The sequence below is a fragment of the Phycodurus eques genome, chromosome 15 (assembly GCF_024500275.1).
Source record: "Phycodurus eques isolate BA_2022a chromosome 15, UOR_Pequ_1.1, whole genome shotgun sequence".
Classification (NCBI taxonomy): Eukaryota; Metazoa; Chordata; class Actinopteri; order Syngnathiformes; family Syngnathidae; genus Phycodurus; species Phycodurus eques.
The window spans coordinates 7208399-7232094 of record NC_084539.1 but is presented as its reverse complement, the minus strand read 5'-3'; the positions used below and the strand labels follow the sequence as shown (position 1 = coordinate 7232094).

General features: G+C 40.0%; 1 protein-coding gene across 4 annotated transcripts in view; it reads right to left on the bottom strand.

Moving 5' to 3' along the window:
- znf618 (zinc finger protein 618) overlaps nucleotides 1-23696 on the bottom strand; it is an 81873-nt gene that overhangs the window by 40842 nt on the left and 17335 nt on the right. For 3 of the 4 annotated variants that reach the window (XM_061698065.1, XM_061698068.1, XM_061698067.1), the window contains exons 2-4: nucleotides 9232-9577; nucleotides 4042-4119; nucleotides 757-798 (exon numbers count right to left, since the gene is read on the bottom strand). In XM_061698065.1, the coding sequence (XP_061554049.1) occupies nucleotides 757-798; nucleotides 4042-4119; nucleotides 9232-9550 (439 nt within the window). In that variant the 5' untranslated portion in view covers nucleotides 9551-9577. The remainder of the gene's footprint in view (nucleotides 1-756; nucleotides 799-4041; nucleotides 4120-9231; nucleotides 9578-23696) is intronic. The other variant, XM_061698066.1, reaches the window with a different exon arrangement.

The window sequence follows — 23696 nt, the reverse complement described above, 5'->3', positions numbered from 1 at the left end:
CAGACAGTGGCAACACAACAACATGTATTCCGATACCATCACATCCCATCTTTTATGATCACTGGGCTTGTCAAATCAAACAATGTCGAAAACAGAATGTGTCACCGGTCAACGCGACCGGATACACTAGTTACCATGGCGATGACAACAACGCGCCGAGTTCATTTAAGGATTGCTTGAGGTATGTTCACATACTTTTAATACAATACGGTTCGCAAGCAAGCAACAAAACGTTATGTAGCCTAGCAAGCTAGTGCTAGCACTAACGGTTGACGTAAACATGCCGGCGTTCTGTCGAATCATGCTTCAAAGCTTCGGTAAACATTGGTTTGTGTGCATGAATAAATGTTGACAACGGTGACCAAATATGTTGACAACAGCAAGTACGAAAGGCGATGCACAAGTCACGATAAGCAATCCTATTGGTCGACGTCAAGGTTAGCTGTCGGAGAGTTGTCATTGATCAAAAATAAATAAATAAATCAAACATGCAAGACTTTTCATTTTGGCGTCATAGAGCTATCGTAGGGCCAAATCATTGGTCAAGGATTATGTCACACTATATTATGTCTATATTATATATATATTATGTCACACTATATTATGTCGTTTCCGACAAAATATGTCAGGCCCGATCTAGGAAATCGGCCGCGATAGCTAATCGGCCAAATTCAGGGCTAAAATCCTGTAGTCTGATCGAGGCATTAAAAGAAGAGAATGTAAACATAAAATATTCCCTGATAAAGGTATACTCACTGTTGGGCGTTGGTTGTAGATCCGCAACCATGCTCTCAGACTCTGTAACGCAGGAGAAATCAGCCTTAGGCCATTATCCAAATAATCAGGTATTTTTAAAGCAATATTTATTTTTTATATAATTTAGGTCATTACAATATTATACATTTATATACATTCACACACACACAGTGGGTACGGAAAGTATTCAGACCCCCTTAAATTTTTCACTCTTGTTACATTGCAGCCATTTGCTAAAATAATTTAAGTTAATTTTCTCCCCCCTCATTAATGTACACACAGTACCCCATATTGACAGGAAAAAACGGAAGTGTTGCAATTTTTTATTTGATTTATTAAAAAAGAAAAACTAAAATATCACACAGCCATAAGTATTCAGACCCTTTGCTGTGATATCCTGATATTCTGAAATTAAAAGTGCCTCGATGTCATCGAGGTCTTGTCTCGGTATAATGAGCTGTTGTGCTTAAAATGTAGTTTTGGGACGGCTATACAAAGCCACACCCCTGAGCTGGCTGCTAGAGCGCTTCATTTTCTTATTTCAGTGTAAATGCACCCAACTGGACGCTTAAGCCATGTGACCATGTGGGTATGTCACAAGAAATACACTGTTTGGCTGACTGGTCCACGTGGCCGAAAGGCTGCGTCGGAAGGGACGCAGGAGCATTGCAACTTGCTACGGCCTACTACGCTTGTCAGAGCATCACTTCAGCCGAGAGGCGCCTTGTTGTTCGCGCTGGTCTCTGTCCCAGCAAACGCAGACCCACGGGCCGAGATGGGCTACCGTGGACCGCCACTTCGCGAAGCCAGCGTCCTGACTCGCGGTGGCTGCCACCGGGAAGTCTGGTGAGTCGACACTCACGTTTCGCCGCCACCACCATCTCCTCCTCCTCGAAGAGAGGTTCGGCCGAATTACTTAAGCGTATTGTAACAGTATCACTCGTTAGACGTATTCTACTGAGTGTTTATCAGAGGTTTTCGGTTGTGTGTGTGTGTGTCTATTACTATATACACGTGATTCACCGAGATTTCATCCGCTTTCGGACGAAAAATAGCCCAAAATGTAATTTAAGGTTTTGGACTGAACGACTTCTTCACCGAAATAAAATTACCAAAATAACGTCACATGCGTAACATGTTGAACACTGATGGCCGACACACGCGAGTGTGTGCACCTCAGAATACAGAAGCATTTACTATTTATAAGCAATACCCTATAGAGCATTGCTGGATATCCAGTTAAATATAAACCCTACACTCACCGTTTGATAATGACATAGTGGCATAAATAAACCATAAATGTGAAATTAGCATAAATGTTAACACATTGTAATTCACATATTACTGGTAACAAACACTCCTTAATACCAAAGATAAACATTTTTTTTTTACTGTAATAATTTGATGATATGAACTATCGGAAGTTATACAGTAGGCTTTTCTGTCATCCTGGCAGCGGTTACTTAACCAAACGGAGTCGCCCAGCCTTGCTGCTTTCTGCTGTTCGGGTAAGGGGAATGCTTGTTGCATGCTATATTGAGCCGCCGCACAAACCTAGGAACTAACTGCAGCTAACGCGACTTAATATGATGCCGAGCCACGGAGGCGAACGTTTGCTTGGCATCCAATGTCAGCGCACCATTGCTAAGCTATCACATGAAGGCGCAAAACACCGAAATAAGTGACTGGATGGTACAATACACTTGTCACATTGGTCTTGCTGGAACCGCGTTATAGTGGAGATTAGCCAACTTTGAAGAGCAAAATAGCAGGCAAAGAACGTGTTTTTAGAGGAAAATATTTTAATATACCTGTCCCAGCTTTTTTGGAACGTGTTGCGGCCATAAAACTAAAAACAAAGTTTATCAGTTTGAACATTAAATATCTTGTCTTGGTAGTCTATCCATCCATCCATTTTCTGAGCCGCTTATCCTCACTCATGTCGCGGGCGTGCTGGAGCCTATCCCAGCTGTCATCGGGCAGGAGGCGGGGTACACCCTGAACTGGTTGCCAGCCAATTGTCTTGGTAGTGTATTCAATTAAATATAGGTTGAACATGATTTGCAAATCATTGTATTCTGTTTTTATTTATGTTTAACACAACGTCCCAACTTCATTTGAATTGGGTTTGTATAATATAAATGATTCCCATGGAGCATGGAATCTTCCCAAAATTCCCCAGCTGGACTCCAATGAAAACTTTCCAGAAATTCTCAGGTCGGTTACATCCTCTCTCAAAACCAACTTCTTGGACCATGGCTATGAGATTTCAGGGTCGGCGTGAGACTGTAAACACTTTTGTTTTTAGTTTGTTTCATTTGGATGACACCAGTATGTTCTTACGTAACCAAATGTTTAACTACTTATATCATCTACTCTCACACTACAGTAATGGATGTGCGGTCACGTTGCTCCCGCTGAACGAAGGAGGGCTGTTGTGTGTTTTGATATTAGGGAAAACGCTTCTTATATATTCTAATTTTATTGTAAACTAGAAATGAGTTTGGCGATGTAAAAGGTGCAAAATAACGTTCATATAGCCTATATAAATCGAAATATATATATATTTTTAATAATTTCTCCAAGACCGTGAACAGAACCGTTAAGGGTTGAGCTTATACTCTGGTCTTTAAGATTTCATCCAAGGGGCCAGTTTAATACCGGGGCTCAGGTACCCATCTCTAATCATGACCAACATTAAAACACAGTAGCATAGAAGGCCTACGCATTCGTCAAAAACAAGACAGAGGTTTTATTCCAATGGAGCATATATAATATTACTATAAGCCAGAGAAACATTATGCACAGTTTGAACATTAACTGCATTTCAACATAGGAAAATAAAAAACAGTACTTAATGATTCAATTCAGATATATGGCACACAAGTAAAAAAAAAAAAAAAAACAACTTTAAAAACAAACAGTTCTTGAAGAACAAATGCAAATGTATAAAAATTTAAATACAACTGAAATGTACTTGGGCAGTGATTCTTTCACGTAGTACTAGAGGGTGTCCACGTATCACTAGTGGTACCAGTACCACACTTTGAGAATCACTATAGAAAATATTGCCTCAGTTTTCGTACGATACTGTTTAAGTCAAACCTTTTGGAACCGATTACTCAAGAAAACCGCAGGAAACAGAATGCACAGCAAAAAAAGACTTCCTATTTGCAGCATTCTACTTTCCTAAACAAATTAATGTTTTTGCGCTTTTCGTGCATTACATTTTGCGACAAATCTGTCCAAGGAAAAAAACTAATATCAAACATTTCCATCTCTTACCTCTGTGTGCCCTGACATGCGTCTGAAAGCAGTTGTAATACTTGTACTTCTTCCCACAAACTCCACATACATAGGAACCTACATAAGGAAAGAGATTTTGTCAGTACATTGAGTATTAAGTACCGTAATTTCTCGTGTGTAATGCGCATTTTTTCCACCCCAAAATTGTCAAAAGTCAATACTGTGCATTATACATGGGTATAAGGCCAAATGGAAAAAAACTTCCACATTTCATAAATGTATACCGCCATCTAGTGGTTATGAAAAAGATGTACACTTTCATTTCAAAATGCCACCACCACCTAGTGGTTATAAATAAAGGTGTAGCCTACACTTTCATTCCAATATAACAGAGGTATGTATGACTGCATGTATGTACAGTTGTACAGTTATAAGTTTACGTACCCTGGCAGAATTTGTGAAATATTTTTTTATTTTTTTTTATTTTTTTTTAATATGACTGATGACAAAACAACAACCATCATTAATTTCTTAATGGTTATGTTTTGTTTAATGATAATACTTGTTTAATTTTAACCCCATTAAAATAAAATAAAATGCGTTTCGCCTGGTCCTTCATGCTTTCTTTAAAGAATTGTACCAATCTTAAAAATTCTGCCTGGGTAACCAAACATATGAGCATATGTTTTCTCATTTACTAAATAAAATATAGGGCTGTGAATTTCAAAATAAGAGCAAGTAAATTTAAAAAAAGGATGAGATGTTCAATTAAAGTGCTCAACTTCAGAATAATTATTTGAAAAAAACTAACAAAATACAAAGAATACTTCATGTTTTGATCGTATGGGTAGAAGCAAATTCATGCATTGTAAAAATGCATTATACAAAGGTAGATGTTTTCCAGAATTTTGAGGTCAACTTTGGGGGTGTGTATTATACATGAGTGCGCATTGTACACGAGAAATTACGGTAATACTAGCACTGAACCATATTTTAGTTTGTATCCATTTCATTTTGTGTGTGTCATAAAATCTCTCTTTAAAATATAAAGTTGAATTTGTAATGAAATCGATTGCGCCAGAATTTCAAAGACATTAGTGATTGTTGCAGCCATTGTGATTTTTTTTTTTTAGGAGCTTAGTGTTTTTTTCTTTCCACTGCCTGTCTACAAAAAAAAAAAATCTGCTGCACTTAAGGTTCCTTAGAGGACAGTAGCCTCCATAGTCCTGAAATGGAAGACGTTTGGGACGATCAGAACCCTTCCTAGAGCTGGCCGTCCGGCCAAACTGAGCAATTGGGGGAGAAGAGGCTTGGTGAGAGAGGTAAAGAAGAAACCAAAGATCACTGTGGCTGAGCTCCAGAGATGCAGTCGGGAGATGGGCGAAAGTTCTAGAAAGTCAACAATCACTGCAGCCCTCCACCAGTCGGGGCTTTATGGCAGAGTAGCTCGACGGAAGCCTCTTCTCAGTGCAAGACACATGAAAGCCCGCATGGAGTTTGCTAAAAAACACCTGAAGGACTCCAAGATGGTGAGAAATAAGATTCTCTGGTCTAATGAGATCAAGATATAAATTGTTGGCCTTAATTCTAAGTGGCATGTGTGGAGAAAACCAGACACTGCTCATCACCTGCCCAATACAGTCCCAACAGTGAAGCATGGTGGTGGCAGCATCATGCTGAGGGGGTGTTTTTAAGCTGCAGGGACAGGGATACTGTTTGCAATTGAAGAAAAGATTAATGCGGCCAAGTACAGGGATATCCTGGATGAAAACTTTCTCCAGAGTGCTCAGATCCTCAGACTGGGCCAAAGGTTCACCTTCAAAAAAGACAATGACCCTAAGCACACAGAAGAAATACCGAAGGAGTGGCTTCAAAAAAACTCCATGACTATTTTTGAATGGCCCAGACAGAGTCCTGACTTCAACCCAATTGGGCATCTCTGGAAAGACCTGGAAATGGCCGCCCACCAACGCTCACCATCCAACCTGGCAGAACTGGAGAGGATCTGCAAGGCGGAATGGCAGAGGATCCCCAAATCTAGGTGTGAAGAACTTGTTGCATCATTCCCAAAAATACTCATGGCTATATTAGCTCAAAAGGGTGATTCTACTAAATACTGAGCAAAGGGTCTGAATACTTACGGCTGTGTGATATTTCAGTTTTTCATTTTTAACCAATTGCAAAAATTTCAACAATTCCGTTTTTTTTCCTGTCAATATGGGTGCTGTGTATACATTAATGTTGAAAAAATGAACTTAAATGATTTTACCAAATGGCCGCAATATAAAAAAAGAATGAAACATTTAAGGGAGTCTGAATACTTTCCGTACCCACTGTATAGTGGAGAGTGACACTTCATCACCAAGATGTGCATAAAAGCAGTTGAAATGTATATGACAATATTAAATGTTGATTAATGTTCTTAATTACAGTAAAAGTGTTAAATTGATTCACTTATTTGATAATCCTCAAAAAGGATCTTAAGGAATTTATAGCCTATAGAATTTTCTCAAATTCAAACGTTTTAGTTGAAGATATTTTAAATTTCTAGTGGTAAATATTTGTAGGCTAACTTTATCTGTCAGATTATTGTAACAGATATCAAAAGCAGGACCAAGTGGTCTAAATTACATAACGGGGGCAAATATGCATGCTTCAATTGGGCCCCAAGCGGCATGGGGTCTTGTCTTCCCTGATGCGCCGCTCCCCGCAGCTGGGAAAGCCCGTGAGCCCGACTGCTTAGCAAGCAGCGACTGGACGGCAGATTGAAGCATTTTACAAAGAGGGGGGGGCAAACTAAACCATTAACACCGTTCACACAAGGCAGGGGACTTTTGAGTTTTGACAGAGGCAATTTTGATTCACTAGTGTGACGAATGTGGGCAATATCCGCTTCACTACATCCTGTTTCAATTAGCCATTGGCGAGGTGGCAAACGGGCAGCGCGAACACTGAAATTCATAAGAATATATATTAAGACATTAATAATGAATATTACACACACATGAAATTTTGATGTGTTTTAGAATTTATTTATGACAATATTATATGACGATCAGCTAGCAAGCGGCCGAGAGCATCTCACCATATGTATGGCCCGGCATTTTGGGGGATAGCTTTGCAACAAAGGCATTGTTGCCCTCTACAAGGTGCCATTCCTCATTGCAGTTATTCAGAGGCTTGACAATCACACAAACTGCACAAGACCCTCCACTACCCATTCCCGTTAAAAAACGCCATTGATGTCTTTAGACGGCATTGGCAGGGAATAGAGGGATTCTGAATGACGTCTCTGGGTGGCATTGGCAGGGAATTAGTTAAATTATTTCCCGTTAAAAAACGCCATTGATGTCTTTAGACGGCATTGGCAGGGAATAGATGGATTCTGAATGACGTCTCTGGATGGCATTGGCAGGGAATGAGTTAAATTATTTTCGGGATGGTGTCTTTGAAAGTGCATTAACATGTTGGATGCGTTTAGCGTTGCAAAAAAGAATAAAGAAAATCGAATAACTCAACATATAAGTCTAATAATAAGTCAACATAAACAATAGGTCGATGCAAAATTTCTGCTCTGAAGCTCTGCCGGACCAATAAAAGAAAAGATCCGCCCGAACCATGTTTGCGCCGGCGGAACCAATGTTTCACACAGACATTTATTGCAGACGGACACAGTGTTGAGCCACTGATGAACTTTGCCCAAAATGACAGCGGAGCGTCTGTACGTGATTCTTTTAAGATGATGTGTAGATGTGTAATGTCCATACAGTATAACATCATATATGATTGAGCTGAATGGAAGTTAGCGTTTTTTTTACCTCTAATGGTAATCACTAGTGCGCTAATGCTACCGTTTAGTGTTTAGCTGTGTCAAATTCTGTACACCATATTTATATCATACACTCAGTACCAACATATGCAGTTTAAGGATCGAAGTCCATCCCACATAAATGAGAATAAAATGCATGTAAGTAGTAAAAAAATAAATAAATGATACTGGGGGTAGGGGGTGATTATTTGACCAATGATCAATCGGAGAATCGATTCTGAAAAGATTTGATAGTGACAGCCCTAGACGTGTTGTCCGTGACTTGGAAGTTTTTTTTGACGCATTTACAGCATGACTAGTCTGAAGAAATAATTTCAATCTAAGCTTATGTTTTTAAAAATTACATTGAAATAATAATAATTATTATTATTATATTAAGTTTGGTACCACTGTGAGCTCCTATGTTTGGATCTGGATTGGAAGCACAAATTCTGGCAGTTTAAAGAAGTGAGACCCAGTTCTGCCACTTCAGAGGCCACACAACTTTGTGTCTTAAAAAGTATCGGGATTTTCGGTTTTGATACGATTCGTTACTACTACTACATTTATCACAATTTTTGCAAAATGCTGCTAGGAAAGCAGCCGTTTTAGGCCGCAACAACAACGAAAAAGCAACCTGCGACTGACTCTATACTAGGCGCTAGTTTTAGCTCTAAAATACACAATTTAATGAGCAGTGGTTATTGGTGACCTTTTCGAAGCAAATAAGTGTATCACGGTCATTGCGTCATCGTACGAGTGCATGGTGCAAAAACAATTACAGATCTACAGTAGTAAGCCTTCATCACACCCTTTTATTTGATGTATGATTCGACATGGTTTGTGCCACACCAAAAACTAATCAAGTGAGTTCCTCAAGTAGCAGACAAAATGCAAGGGTTGAGGAGATATGTTGAGAAATAATCAAGTGAGACTGTTTTACTCTAATGAGAAGGCATTTTTGAGCAGGCGATAGCACACAAATACATTCCCCAAAAAGGCTTTTTTTTCCCCGGCACAAAAAAACTACATTTCTCCAGAACCCATCATCTGATTTGGGGGGTGGGAGATCTTGTCATTTTACTGCTATATAGTCACTAAGTTTTTAAACGATTCGATAAAATGTATGGAAAAAATGAAGGCTATATTGCCTTCACTTGTACTTTCAACTAAATAGACCAGTCACCTTTTCATTGAAGCTAAAAGCTTCACAGATGAAAATATACCACTTGATACAATAACAACAGTCTACTGTACATTAAAGAACAGACATGTCAGGGACCCAATAAAAATTAACCTGTAACCCATTTCAGGTCCTGCCCCTAAGTTTGGAAAACCTTGAGCAATTAAGTACACAAGTATATACTTAACTGATTGGTATTTTTAATGTGTGTACAATATGTATCCATGTGGTCACACACCTATGCATGAGTCTGTGCTCTTGGTTGGAGGAGGAGTACCAAGGGCGAACATACCCTCGGTCTGGCCTCTGCGAGATCCGCCTCCGCTCGCTTTGCCGTCGTTTCCTCCGATGACGACGCAGATCTCCGCCGGATTGTCACCAAATGTGCCATTGCTCGTCTCCGTGGTGCCTGGTTCCTTCTTGATCATGACAGGAGACGAGCTGGCGTCCTGGCTGACAACGGCATCCTGGCTGACTACTGCAGAAGTGGAAGGGGGACCGTTGCTCCCACCGCTCACCAGCTCCGTGCCTGGATTGGGTGACTGTTGTGCACTCATGACTCCGCCTTCTCTGACCCTGAACTTCTGTATGATTAATGACAGCGAAGCACACAAAGTCATACATTAATAAAATGAGGCAACATAATGATGTAATAGTTACCTTAGGTGAGACTATGAAAGGGCATTGGCAACAAGCCACGTTAAAATAAATTGTTGAATGAAAAGAACCTGTTCCATTTTTGTGCAGATCCAGATAGCATTCCTCCCCCTCTTTTTTTAATGAGATATGAATGAATAAAAATGCCTTTTTCCTCAATTTCTCAGTGAATAATCCATGACTCTTAATGGGAAAATGCAAGCATAGACAGGATGTGGTTATCTATAAAGGTGCTGATCCAAAATAGAATTGTTTGGCCTTGGTTAATGTTTGCGTTCTACCGAGTGATGCTTTGGTTTCAAGGACGGCTCTTAAAAGTAGCCTAAAGTAGATTAGTGATTCCCAACCAGGGTGCTGTGGCACTATAGTATGCTGTGAAAGATCATCAGGGGTGCTGCAGGAAATTATTAATTCATTAAAAATATCTTTGTTCATCCATCTACAACTCCAATTCCAATGAAGTTGGGACGTTGTATTAAACATAAATAAATACAGAATACAATGATTTGCAAATCCTGTTCAACCTATATTTAATTGAATACACTACAAAGACAAGATATTTAATGTTCAAACTGATAAACTATTGTTTTTAGCAAATAATAATTTACTTAGAATTTTATGGCTGCAACACGTTCCAAAAAAGCTGGGACAGGTAGCAAAAAAGAAAGTTGAGGAATGCTCATCAAACACCTGTTTTGAACATCCCACAGGTGAAGAGGCTAATTGGGAACAGGTGGGTGCCATGATTGAGTATAAAAGGAGCTTCCCTTAATTGCTCAGTCATTAACAAGCAAAGCTGGGGTGAGGTTCACCTCTTTGAAAACAGGTGCGTGAGAAAATAGTCGAACAGTTTAAGGACAATGTTCCTCAACATATAATTGCAAGGAATTTAGGGATTTCATCATCTACGGTTCACAATATTATCAAAAGGTTCAGAAAACCTGGAGAAATTACTGTATGTAAGCGGCAAGGCCGAAACCAACATTGAATGCCCGTGACCTTCGATCCCTCAGGCGGCACTGCATCAGAAAATGACAATGTGTAAAGGATATCACCACATGGGCTCAGGAACACTCCAGAAAACCAATGTCAGTAAGTACAGTTCGGCGCTATCCGTAAGTGCAACTTGAAACACTACTATGCAAAGCAAAAGCCATTTATCAACAAGACGGCGGCTTCTCTGGGCCCGAGCTCATCTAAGATGGACTGATGCAAAGTGGAAAATTGTTCTGTGGTCCGACGAGTCCACCTTTCAAATTGTTTTGGGAAATTGTGGACGGCGTGTCCTCAGGGCAAAGTTCAAAAACCAGCATCTGTGATGGTATGGGGCTGTGTTAGTGCCAATGGCATGGGTAACTTACACATCTGTGAAGGCACCATTAATGCTGAAAGGTACATACAGGTTTTGGAGAAACGTGCTGCAATCCAAGCAAACTCTTTTTCATGGATGCCCCTGCTTATTTCAACAAGACAATGCCAAACCACATTCTGCACATGTTACAACAGCGTGGCTTTGTTGTAGAAGAGTGCGGGTACTAGACTGGCCTGCCTGCAGTCCAGACCTGTCTCCCATTGAAAATGTGTGGCGCATTATGAAGCGTAAAATACGACAACAGAGACCCCGGACTGTTGAACAGCTGAAGCTGTACATCAAGCTAGAATGGGAAAGAATTCCACCTACAAAGCTTCAACAATTAGTGTCCTCAGTTTCCAAACGTTTATTGAATGTTGTTAAAAGAAAAGGTGATGTAACACAGTGGTAAACATGACCCTGTCCCAGTTTTTTTGGAACATGTTGCCGCCATAAAATTCTAAGTTAATGATTATTTGCTCACAACAATAAAGTTTATCAGTTTGAACATCTTTGTGGTGTATTCAATTAAATATAGGTTGAAAATGTTATGTAAATCATTGTATTCTGTTTTTATATATGTTTAACACAACATCCCAACTTCATTGGAATTGGGGTTGTATCTATGCCAGTGTAATCTTGTGAAAGGCAGACTAATTAAATGCTTTTCTGTTAGATGGCAGAAGATAAAACTTGTGTAGCCACTAGGGATGTAACGATATCTATACCCCATGGTTCGTTTTGTTCACGGTATTAATCTCACGGTACAATAATTATTGCAATATTGTGGGAAAGCTCACGGTATTGCAGGAAGACTCAGGGTATTACAGGAAGGCTCACGGTACAGGTGGAGCCAACAGGTGAACATAGGACAACCGAAAAACCTCTCTTTTTCTTGCTGGCCAAGTCCTTCTCGATTGACTTTAGCAGAGCTTCCAACCTATAAAAATTCACTTTTGGAACTATTTGTCTGAATTTCCATATTTTCAAAACTTTGTCAAGAATATTACCTTGTGACACTTAATCATAATTGTTAAGAAATGATGGCTTCAATAGTCATATTAATGTTTTTATTACATCAACCTTGTAATGGCGGACGCAGTTGCAGCCTCAATCAAAGTAACAGTATATGAGATTTTGATGTTCCATCATAAAAAATATTTGTCTATGAATTAATTCGCATTTTGCCAATTCTGTTTTCAACCTTGGTAATGACCAAAAAAGCAAGTCTATTAAAAGAGATTAATCAGATCTCAAACATCAAAATTAAAGTCAGCACTCTATTTTGCAAACAAACTAATAACAATGCTGATAGAATGAATTGGATAGTTTATGTATGGACAATAGTTTTGGTTTCTATTTTGTGCAGTGTACTTGTACGTCTTCTCTTACATGCTATTTATATAACATATTTCCTATATCCATAATTGCTGCTGAAATAATAAAAATGTCCCCATTGTGGGGACTATTAAAGGTTATCTTATCTTGTATTGCAAATATTTCAATAATAATTATATTCTTTTAACTTGCCAACGTTCTGCAGTGACTTGCAGTGTCATACTAATTCATTTCTGGTTCAGACGCGGTGTCCTTTGTGGAGGTTTATTCTTTTTAGCCTTTACACGATCAGGATTTTTGGGGCCGATCACAGAGTTTAAAAAAACGATAACGATGTGTGTCTATTTAAATAACCTACTCATTTATTGTATATACTTGTGTACTTAATTGCTCAAAAAAGTATATTTAAAATAAATAATGTATCTTTGTTCAGCTATTTATATGCCAGTGAGGCATAGTGACAGACAGAACAAATGATAAATGGTCTTCTATTAGATGGCATGAGGTAAATACAATAATTAATGTATCCACTTTTTGTGACATTTTTGCTTGTTGGTGTTCCGTGAGATTTTTCAATTGTAAAATATGTGCCTTGGCTCCATAAAGGTTGGAAATCACTGCTCAAGTCAGATCGTGTATTCTAATCACTCAGGTCAAACCAACATAACATGACAGAAATAATGGGTACTAACTTACTGTAATTAAATTACTTTATTTTTAATTAAATTACTTCACCCACACCAAAACTTTAGAGCATGATTCGACAGAATGTCGGCATGTTTACGTCCAACCGTTTGTGATACCACTAGCTTTCTAGGCTACATGACATTTTATTGCCTGCTTGTGAGCTGTATCGTATTAAAAGTACGTGAACATACCTCAAGCGAGCCTAAAATTAACGTCCTCTCCTGTCCTGAGCACCGGTGACCACCCACACGTGTTTTTCCCATTTTGGCCTTATAATACAGTCGGCTCGCGCCACTCTTGTTGTCGTCGCCACGGTAACGAGTGTATCCGTTCGCATTTGAGTTGACAAGATAAAGCCCAATGACCGTAAAAAAAAACGGGATGGGTGGTATCGGAATAGAAGATTTTATTGCAGTAGTCTGCAATCGTGAAAGAGTGAATTTGTCTTGTAGTCTGATCCAGGCATTATGTGTTGCCTGTCTCAGACGTGTTGTCTGTCCCACACCGCCGACGATTTTACTGATCGGCCTGATCAGTATCGACCGATAATTAGCATTTATTGCTGATCGACTTTAATGTTATAATTCGCCGATCCGATTAATGATGTCATTGATCGGCTCCGCAAAAAACATTTACTCCACGTCGCTGTAGTGTACATTATATCCATCCATCCATCCATTTTTAGAGCCGCTTCTCCTCACTAGGGTCGCAGGCGTGCTGGAGCCCATCCCAGGTATCATCGGGCAGGAGGCGGGGTACACCCTGAACTGGTCGCCAGCCAATCGCAGGGGACATATAAACAAACAACCAGTCGTACTCACATTCACACCTACGGGCAATTTAGAGTTGTCAATCAACCTACCATGCATGTTTTTTTGGGATGTGGGAGGAAACCGGAGTGGCCAGAGAAAACCCACACAGGCACGGGGAGAACATTCAAACTCCACACAGGCGGGACTGGAGATTGAACCCCGACCTCAGAACTGTGAGGCTGACGCTCTAACCAGTCGTCCACCGTGCCGCCTACATTATATTTGAATCCAATTTTTGTAATTTTTAGTCTTGTCGCGTATCTTTTGACATAGTACTGTAAATATCTGACCACCAATAAAGTGATTTAAAAAAAAAGAAAACATGGTGGTGTGGGGCAGACGACACGTCTTGAGACAGACAACACGTAATGCGTGGATCAGAGTACAAGACAAATTTGGTCTTTCACAATTACTACTGCAATAAAATCTTGTATTCCTATACCACGGCATCCCGTTTTTTTATGATCACTGGGCTTCATCTTGTCAATTCAAATGCAACCGGATACACTTGTTACCATGGCGACGACAACAATAATGGTTTGCGCCGTGTGTTTATAAGAACAAAATGGGGGGAAAACGTGTGTTTGTGGTCACCGGTGCTCGGGAGAGGACGTTCGTTTAAGGCTTGCTTGAGGTATGTTCACATACTTTTAATACGATACCGCTCGCAAGCAGGCAACAAAATTTTATGTAGCCTAGCAAGCTATGGCTAGCACTAACGGTTGTAAGGAAACATGCAGGCGTTCTGTCGAATCATGCTCTAAAGTTTTGGTGCGTGTGAAGTAATTTAATTACAGTACGTTAGCACCCATTATTTCCGTCATGTTGTAATGTTGGTTTCACCTGACTGATTAGAATGCATGATCTGACAAGAGCAGTGATTTCCAACCTTTATGGAGCCAAGGCAAATATCCTACAATTGAAAAATCACACGGGACACCAACAAACAAAACTGTCACAAAAAGTGGATACATTAATTACTGTATGTACTTCCTGCCATCTCATCGAAGACCATTCATTTGTTCTGTCTGTCACGATGCCTCACAGGCATAAATAGATTAACAAAGATATAATTATTGTAAATATATTTTTTTGAGCAATTAAGTAAATTAACATGTCATTTAAATAGACACGTTGCTCCATCTTGTGTTCGGTTATCGGTTTTTTAAACTCACTGATCGGCCCCAAAAATCCTGATCGTGTAAAGCCTAAAAATAATAAACGTCCACAAAGGACACCGCGTCTGAACCGGAAATTAATTAGTACGACACTGCAAGTCACTTCAGAACGTTGGCAAGTTAAAAGTATGTAATTATTATTATTAATAAATATTTGCAATATAAGATAAGATAACCTTTATTAGCCCCACAATGGGGACATTTGCATTATTTCAGCAGCAATTATGGATATAGGATAATTATGGTCCTGCTTCTTCTCCTGTCCTTGTCCTGTTCTATCTTGTCCTACCCTTCCCTCACAGGGTGTAGAACTACAGCACCATGCAACACTCATATTTAACGTTTCATTGTTGTAGATAATGTAATGATTTACTTCACTCATCCTGTTTACAATTAGTGCTTTGTCTTTTGTCTTTGTTTCTTTCTCCCTTCTAGAAACTTTGTTCTGCTCGACTGATCAAGTCTGATTCTCAATAAACCTCAATTATTATGCCACAGCGGAAGTTTAAAAACTCCACTGTGACACAGTAAAACTGTTTCAGCATAAAAGGGATACAGATTTTCCAGCCGAACAAAACAAAAAATTAAAAATTAAAATAAATAAACAAACTAGCTGATCGGTGACTGGCCCCAAAAATCCTGATCGTGTAAAGCCTAATAAAAACCTAATTTAGTCCCACTAGTTCACATTACAATGTTTAATGTTTATATTAACAAAGATACATTTATTGTAAATATAATTTTGGGAGCAATTAAGTACACAAGTATATACAGTAAATGAACAATTCATTTAACTCATTCACTGCCAGCCGTTTCCTGAGCAGGGAGACCTCCAGACTGCCAGTCATTTTCGAGCAGAATATTGTGTACTATGACGATGTAAACACCAAAACCACCAAAAGAAAGATCAGACTCTTTTTCCATCAGAAAAAAAGTTTATCTCGAGCTTGTAACGTTCTTTTGTAATCAGCAGTCAAATATAGGCTACTTTGAGCCAAATCTGTTTCTGGAGGGAAAAAAATGAGAAAACAGCCTTTTTGTGAAAGCAGACACATCAAGCAGAACAATGACTTTGACACCAATATTTTTTTTCTTTAGTGAAAATCTCAAACATCTGAACATAAAAAAACACTGAGAAAGTACATTTGACAGAAAAATAATTTATTTACAAGTATAAATATTTACTTTAGACAAAAATGCATTAACAAATGGGGCTCCCACACTTGCACTTTCTTCCTCCAAATTCTCCTCCTCTAACGTTTGCTCAATAATCCAGGTTTTTATTACCTTGCACATAAAATCTAGCAAAGTTTTATCCACATCTGGATTTTATTCTTCTGTGGCAGTGAATGGGATATTGTGTTGTGATGATTCTCCTTGAAACCAGTCCCTACTTCTGTTTGAAGCACAACCTGTGCAGTTTAGAAATATAACTATTACTATAAAAATACATTGTTGAAATTGCTGTTGTGGGACGTGGAGAAAAAAAAAACTTTCAATTACCTTTTTTGTCTGCGTACTGGAATCGGAGTCGAACGTCTGCTGGATGCATAACCTGTAAGTTTTAAAAAATACAATTACTAGAGAATACTTTTTATTGATGATGTGTTTTGCAAGGGTTAAAAAAATACACTTTTCTTCGTCGCAATCCTAAAAGACGTTCGACTCGAGAGTCTTGGATTCCTGCAAGATGGATGAGCTGTAAATGGAAAATTAAAATCAGTACTGATAACAGATGTTACATTGTAATGTGAACTAGTGGGACTAAATTAGGTTTTTATTAGGCTTTACACGATCAGGAGTTTTGGGGCCGATCACCGATCAGCGAGTTTAATAGAAAACGATTACAAGATGGAGCAATGTGTCTATTTAAATGACTTGTTCATTTACTTAATAGCAATTAAATAAAAAATTATATTTACAACAAATATATCTTTGTTCATCTATTTATGCCAGTGAGGCATAGTGACAGACAGAACAAATGAATGGTCTTCTATTAGAAGGAAGTACATACAGTAATTAATGTATCCACTATTTGTAACATTTTTGTTTGTTGGTGTGCCGTGAGATCTTTAAATTGTAAAATATGTGCCTTGGCTCCATGACGGTTGAAAATCACTGCTCTTGTCAGGTCATGTATTCTAATCAGTCACGTCAAACCAACATTACAACATGACATAAATAATGGGTGCTAACTTACTGTAATTAAATTATTTATTGTAATTACTTCACACACACCGGAACTTTAGAGCATGATTTGACAGAACGCAGGCATGTTTATGCACAACCGTTATGTAGCCTAGCAAGCTAGTGCTAGCACTAACGTTTTGTTGCCTGCTTGCGAGCCGTATCGTATTAAAAGTATGTGAACATACCTCAAGCAATCCGATAATTAAAGTCCTCTCCCGAGCACCGGTGACCGCCAACATACGTTTTCCCCCCCATTTAGTTCTTATATAATACAGATGACCCGATTGATTGTTGTTGTCGTGGCAACGAGCGTATCTGGTCGCGTTTCAGTTGACAAGATGAAGCCCAGTGTTCGTAAAACACAGAATGCGGTCGTATTGGAATATAACATTTTATTGCAGTAGTCTGGCATAGTGCAATCGTGAAAGACCAAATTTGTCTTGTAGTCTGTTGTGTCCCGCACCGCCGGCGTTTTAAAAAAAAAATTTTTAATAACTTTATTGCCGGTCAGATATTTACAGTACTACGTCGAAAGACACGACAAGGCAAAAAATAAAGTAGCTTTTGGATTCAAATATACTGTACACGATGGCGACGCGGAGTAAATGTCTTTTACGGAGCCGATCAATGACGTCATTGATCGGATCAGCGAATTATGACAAAGCCGATCAGCATAAAATACTAATCATCGGCCGATACCGATCAAGGCGGATCAGATCGGTGTAAAGTCTAGTTTTTTATGTAACCAGGATTGAAGGAGAGCGTTTGCTCGCTAAATGTAGCTAACGCTAGCTGCAAACAAGTTACCTTAGTCTTCCTTGGTCTTCGTCGGAGGAAGCTCAGGATGAAGCTCGGCTGCTTCGAGGCTCTCCAGAGGGAGTTCACTCAACTGACGATTCCGGATCCCATTTATTCAAATCCTGGTCGGCAGACAATCAGCTAGCAAGTGGCCGAGAGCATCTCGCCATATGTATGGGCCGTCATTTTGGGCAATAGCTTTGCAACAAAGCGATCGGCTTGGAGCGTGATCCTTTATTCCTCTGCATGATCTAATGCGTCATTCCGGTCGGTCGGAGAAATATTTTTCTTCCCTTGGCCCAATAAATTTCTAGTACTGAAAGCTGTTTTTTTAGATTTTTTTTATTTTGTCTTCTCTCTTTCCCGCCATTATGTTTGCACTATACATTATTTCTTCTCATTGTCTCCTCGTCCCAACCTCCTTGTTCTTCTTTCTCTGAGGGAGGGACATTCACCTCAAGGCGTTGTTGCCCTCTACAGGGTGCCATTCCTCATTGCATTTATCCAGTGGCTTGACAATCACACAAACTGCAGAAGACCCTCCCCCACCCATCCCCTTTGAAAAAACGCCATTGACATCTTTAGACGGCATTGGCAGGGAAAGGATGGATTCTTAATGACGTCTTTGGACGGCTTTAGTAGGGAATGATTTAAATAGACATTGCTCCATCTTGTTATCGGATCGGTGATCGGTTATCGTTGTTTTTTTAACTCGCTTATCGGAGATCGGCCCCAAAAATCCTGAGCGTGTAAAACCTAATTTCAACTATTTATTTGTTCATTTTTACATAATTTGGATTTCCAGCTCATGAAACCCACGAAATCAGTAATTAAAAAACTTTTAATACTGCAGAAATCAGCGCCAATTTTGCAGGCCATAAATGTTTTAAACAGTGTCACACACTCATCATCAACTAAACTCAGAGCACCTGTACAAGTTTCCCCAGGTGTCATTAAATTGCTTCAGTTTGGTTCAATTGCCTCAGTTGGGTTCAATATGGGGAAGACTGCGAACTTGACAACTGGCCAGAAGACCATCATTGATACTCTCCGTCGGATTGGTAAGCCACAAAGGTTCATAGCTAAGGAGGCTGGCTGTTCACAGAGTGCTATGTCCAAACATATCAATGGAAAGTCTAGTGGAAGGACAAACGTGGGAGAAGATGCACCAGCAAAAGAGATGACTGTGGGCTTCAGCGGATTATCCAACAGAGAAGATTCAAGAACCTAGCAGAAATCCACAAAGAGAGGAATGAGGCAGGAGTCCGCTTCAAAAACCACCACATTCAGACGCATCCAGGAGATGGGTTACAACTGTCGGTTTCCGGGGGTCAAGCCACTTTTGAGCCTAAGCCAACGTAGGAAGCATCTCAACTGGGCCAAGGAGAAGAAGGACTGGACTGTTGTCCAGGTGTCCAAGGCCATCTTTTCCGATGAAAGTGTGCCTTTTTTTCGGGAATCAAGGACAGAACCCAAGCTGCATGAGGTCCAATGTGAAATATCCAGTCAGTCAGTCATGATTTGGGGTGCAATGTCCAGTGCAGGTGTTGGTAAACTCTGCTTTCTGCATCAGTGTATTAGAATGTTTTAGAGGACTTCATGATTCCTTCTGCTGAGGATCTGTATGGATATGCAGATTTCATCTTCCAGGAGGACCTGGCCCCTGTCCATACCACCAGCAGCACCAAATCCTGGTTTGATCCCCGTGAGTGTGAATGGTTGTTTGTTTATATGTGCCCTGTGATTGGCTGGCAACCAGTTCAGGGTGTACCCCACCTCTCACCCGAAGATAGCTGGGATAGGCTCCAGCACGCCCGCGACCCGAGTGTGGATAAGCGGAATGGAAGCTGAATGAATGTTTTTATTTGTGGTGGCACAGTAGCCAACTAGTTAGCACATCTGCCTCAAAGTTCGGAGGTCCAGGATTCAAATTCAGCCTCACCTGTGTGAAGTTTGCATGTTCTGCCCATGCTCTGGTTTCCTCCCACATCCCAAAAGCATGTATGGTAGATTTACTGAAGATTCCATTGCCCATAGTTGTGAATGTGAGTGCGAATGGTTGTTCGTGTCTATATGTGCCCTGCGACTGACTGACTGGCTACCAGTTCAGAGTGTAGTCGGCCTTTCACCCGAAGTCAGCTGGGATTCATTTTTGGATTGATGTTGGTTGTTGGATTTGTACAGAGTGGCCCTATTTTCTTATTGCATTTTTTGGGATTAATGGGATGGATTAGCAGACAGATATGTTGTAACAGGAGTCAGAATCTTTATTCTCTCTCTGTGTGATGTTCATTGATCCATGACTTTCGACTTGAGATACACACTCAACTGCACACCACTAATGAGTGATACTGTGAGAATATGCTTCGCCAGATCGTCTCTTCGACGAGGCGGCACGAGGAGAGCTGACTCATATGGATTCCCGGTGGCGGCCGACACGAACCATGATGCGGGCTGCACGGAGCGGAGGTCCACTGGCAGCCGATTCCGGCTCATGGGTCTGCATTTGCTGGGACAGAGAGTGGCGTGAACAACAAGGCACTTCTTGCCTAATCGATTGTAAATCGACACTCTGACAGGTGTAGTATGCCGTAGCCAGTGTATCCCTTCCAGCGCGAGCGTTTCGGTCACATGGGCCAGTAAATATATTCCTGCGCTTGCACGGCCGACAACGCCCGCATTGCATCACGTGACCGACGCATTGGCCCGGGAGGCCCCTCTGCGTCACTTGACGTGCACACGGCAAAAAATTTTGCTGCGCGTAGAATGCCACGGACATCATCTCTCGTGATTGGTCCGTTTTAGTCACATACTGTGATGACGTACTTAGCGTTCCTCTCGGTTCCACATACCACCTACACCGCCGCCTTCTTGATCGATTTTGCAGCATAATTAAACGTATAATCTGGTCATCTAGGTCCATTTGTTCTAGCGGACACTGTTCCACAGTCGCTATTGTTGTTGCTTTGTTCCTTGTTACGGAAAGGAAAGGAAAAACAGCTACCGGAAATGGCCAAAAAATGCAGAGGAAACTCCACTCTGTGGCGTCCTACCCAATGCGAGCCATAGCGACTAGACCTTACGCCGATCTGATTGGTGTTATCGGTATCGGCCGATAATTAGCATTTCATGCTGATCGCCTGATCAGCTTTTATGTCATAAGTCGCCGATCCGATCAATGACGTCATCGATCAGCGCCACAAGACATTTAACAACCGCGTCGCCGTCGCGTATGAATCCAAAAGCTAGTTTATTTTTAGCCTTGTCACATGTCTTGTTGCGCAGTACTGTAACTATCTGACGGCCAAGTTTTTTCAATCTTGTCGGTGAAAAAAAACACGTCGTCGGTGTGGGACTATTTTGCGGTGTCTCAGACAAACACGTAAGTTATTTGCAGTCTGTGCACAACTGAAGTACGTCATCAAAATGCTTCAACACAACAAATTTGATCGAGTCCCTGAAGAATGTACACGAGGAGCATGCCGCGGTTCAAGCAATGGAGGGAGGTGTGGGGGGTGAAATAAATAAATTTTAAAAAGTCAAAACGGACTAAAATTCTGGACAACACCCGTCCATATAGCTGGGACAGTGAGAAGGTGAGAGTAAGCATGTCATTAACAGTATTTATTAAAGTAATTTAATTACAGTAAGTTAGCACCCTGTATTTCTGTCATGTGATGTTGATTTGACCTAAATTTATGTCAGTGGGCAATCCTTGAATGCCCCCTAGAGGTCATTGGTGTTTTAACTTTTGTCTAAAATGCTAGAGAATAATTTGAGCTGGAACGGACGGGCTCCAGCACACCCGCGACCCTTGTGAGGATAAGCTGTACAGAAAATGGATGGATACAGTATACAGTACACAAGTATATACAATAAATGAACAAGTCATGTAAATGGACACATTGCTCCATCTTGTGATCGGATCGATGACCGTTTTTTTTTTTTTTTTAAACTTGCTGATCGGTAATCGGTCCCAAAAATTCTGATCGTGTAAAGCCTAGTAGCGACATCCCCAACTTGGAGGAGAACTGCAGTACATTTTCAAAACTGCGCGTGTGGGTTGCGCTGGAGTATAAAGGCAAACTGCGGTCACTGCCCACGCGAGTTTCAAGAAGCTTTTACTTGTGACCAGTGATGCCAGTAACGCTTTACAAAGTAAATTCTTACTCCAAAAATGTGCTCCGCTGACATCAGAAGTAGGTTCTGCGGGTTACTTTTTATATTAGAGTAGTCAGATTACAGGTACTTTGATTTATCTGACAATAGTTACTTTTTTGTTCATGAGAATGAAAGGTTAATATGCTTTTGAATAACAATAATAATATACTACAACAGATATTCATCATTAACAAACTACAGTGCTTGGGAACATGAGGCAAGTCAATAACCAAGACTTTATTCAGTCACGGTGCATGTCATAAGTGTAGACGAATTTTCAGCCTTTGTTTTAGTTATGACTAATAAAACAGACGAAACACACTATATTCTTAACTATCCATAACTAAAATGCACACAACGACTAACTAAAATATCGAAAAAGGCGAACTATTTATAAACGGAGCCGTCTGGGGCAATGACGTAACGTGACGTTGCACGTTTTCCGCACAGTCAACTCACGTGTACCCAAGCAGCCACCGGCGCAAACACAATGGACACTGACGACTCTGACGAGGGATTGGCATACTTAAACTGGAAACACAGTCACTACTTCGAGTTTCTCTATTGACGACAATACTAAGGTTCGTTGTACACTAGGCGCGCGCATAGTGCACACTTACACACACACACACACACACACACACAGTTGCCTTCATGGACCCCCACACAATCGGCAGGATTGTTACAGTCTGTCTCTGTCCGTCTATCAATCGATCAGTTAAGAGTCTTTAAGGAAGTGTACTGAGAAGGGTGTGCTTGTTTATATTTAGCTGGCTATTTGGCATGTCAAGTCTGCTCTAAGTTGCTCATTTAATGTGGCTTCAACTACACCCATATTTAAGTTATTTTTTCATGACATCATTCTGTAACTTGTGTGGATCCAATTGGGTGCGTTTTATGCTAGACATATCAAGCTCGAATATCCTGATGTTTAGGCTAAGCAGTGGTTATGTTGCAATTTAAATGTATATTTTTTGTTGGTGGTCTTTACTGAAGTTATTATTCAGGATTTTCAAATGTTTTATTTTACTCAATTCTAGTACATTTTCTTATTTTGATTTACTGTAATTTCTAGTGTATAATGCGCCCCCATGTATAATGCCCACCCCCAAAGTTGACCTCAAATTTCTGGAAAACCCTTTTACCTATTGATAATGCATTTTTACAATGCATGCTTTTGCTTCTACCCATATGATCAAAACATGAAATATCTGTATTTTGTTATTCTTTCAAAGAATAATTCTAAAGTTAAGCACTTTATTTGAACATGTAATACTTATTTACAGTGGGTACGAAAAGTATTCAGACCCACTTAAATTTTTCACTTTGTTATGTTGCAGCCATTTGCTAAAATCATTTTAAAAAATGTTTTCCCTCAATGTACACACAGCACACCATATTGACAGAAAAAAATTGAATTGTTGAAATTTTTGCAGATTTATTAAAAAAGAAAAACTGAAATATCACACAGCCATCAGTATTCAGACCCTTTGTTCAATATTTCGTAGAAGCACCCTTTTCAGCTAAAACA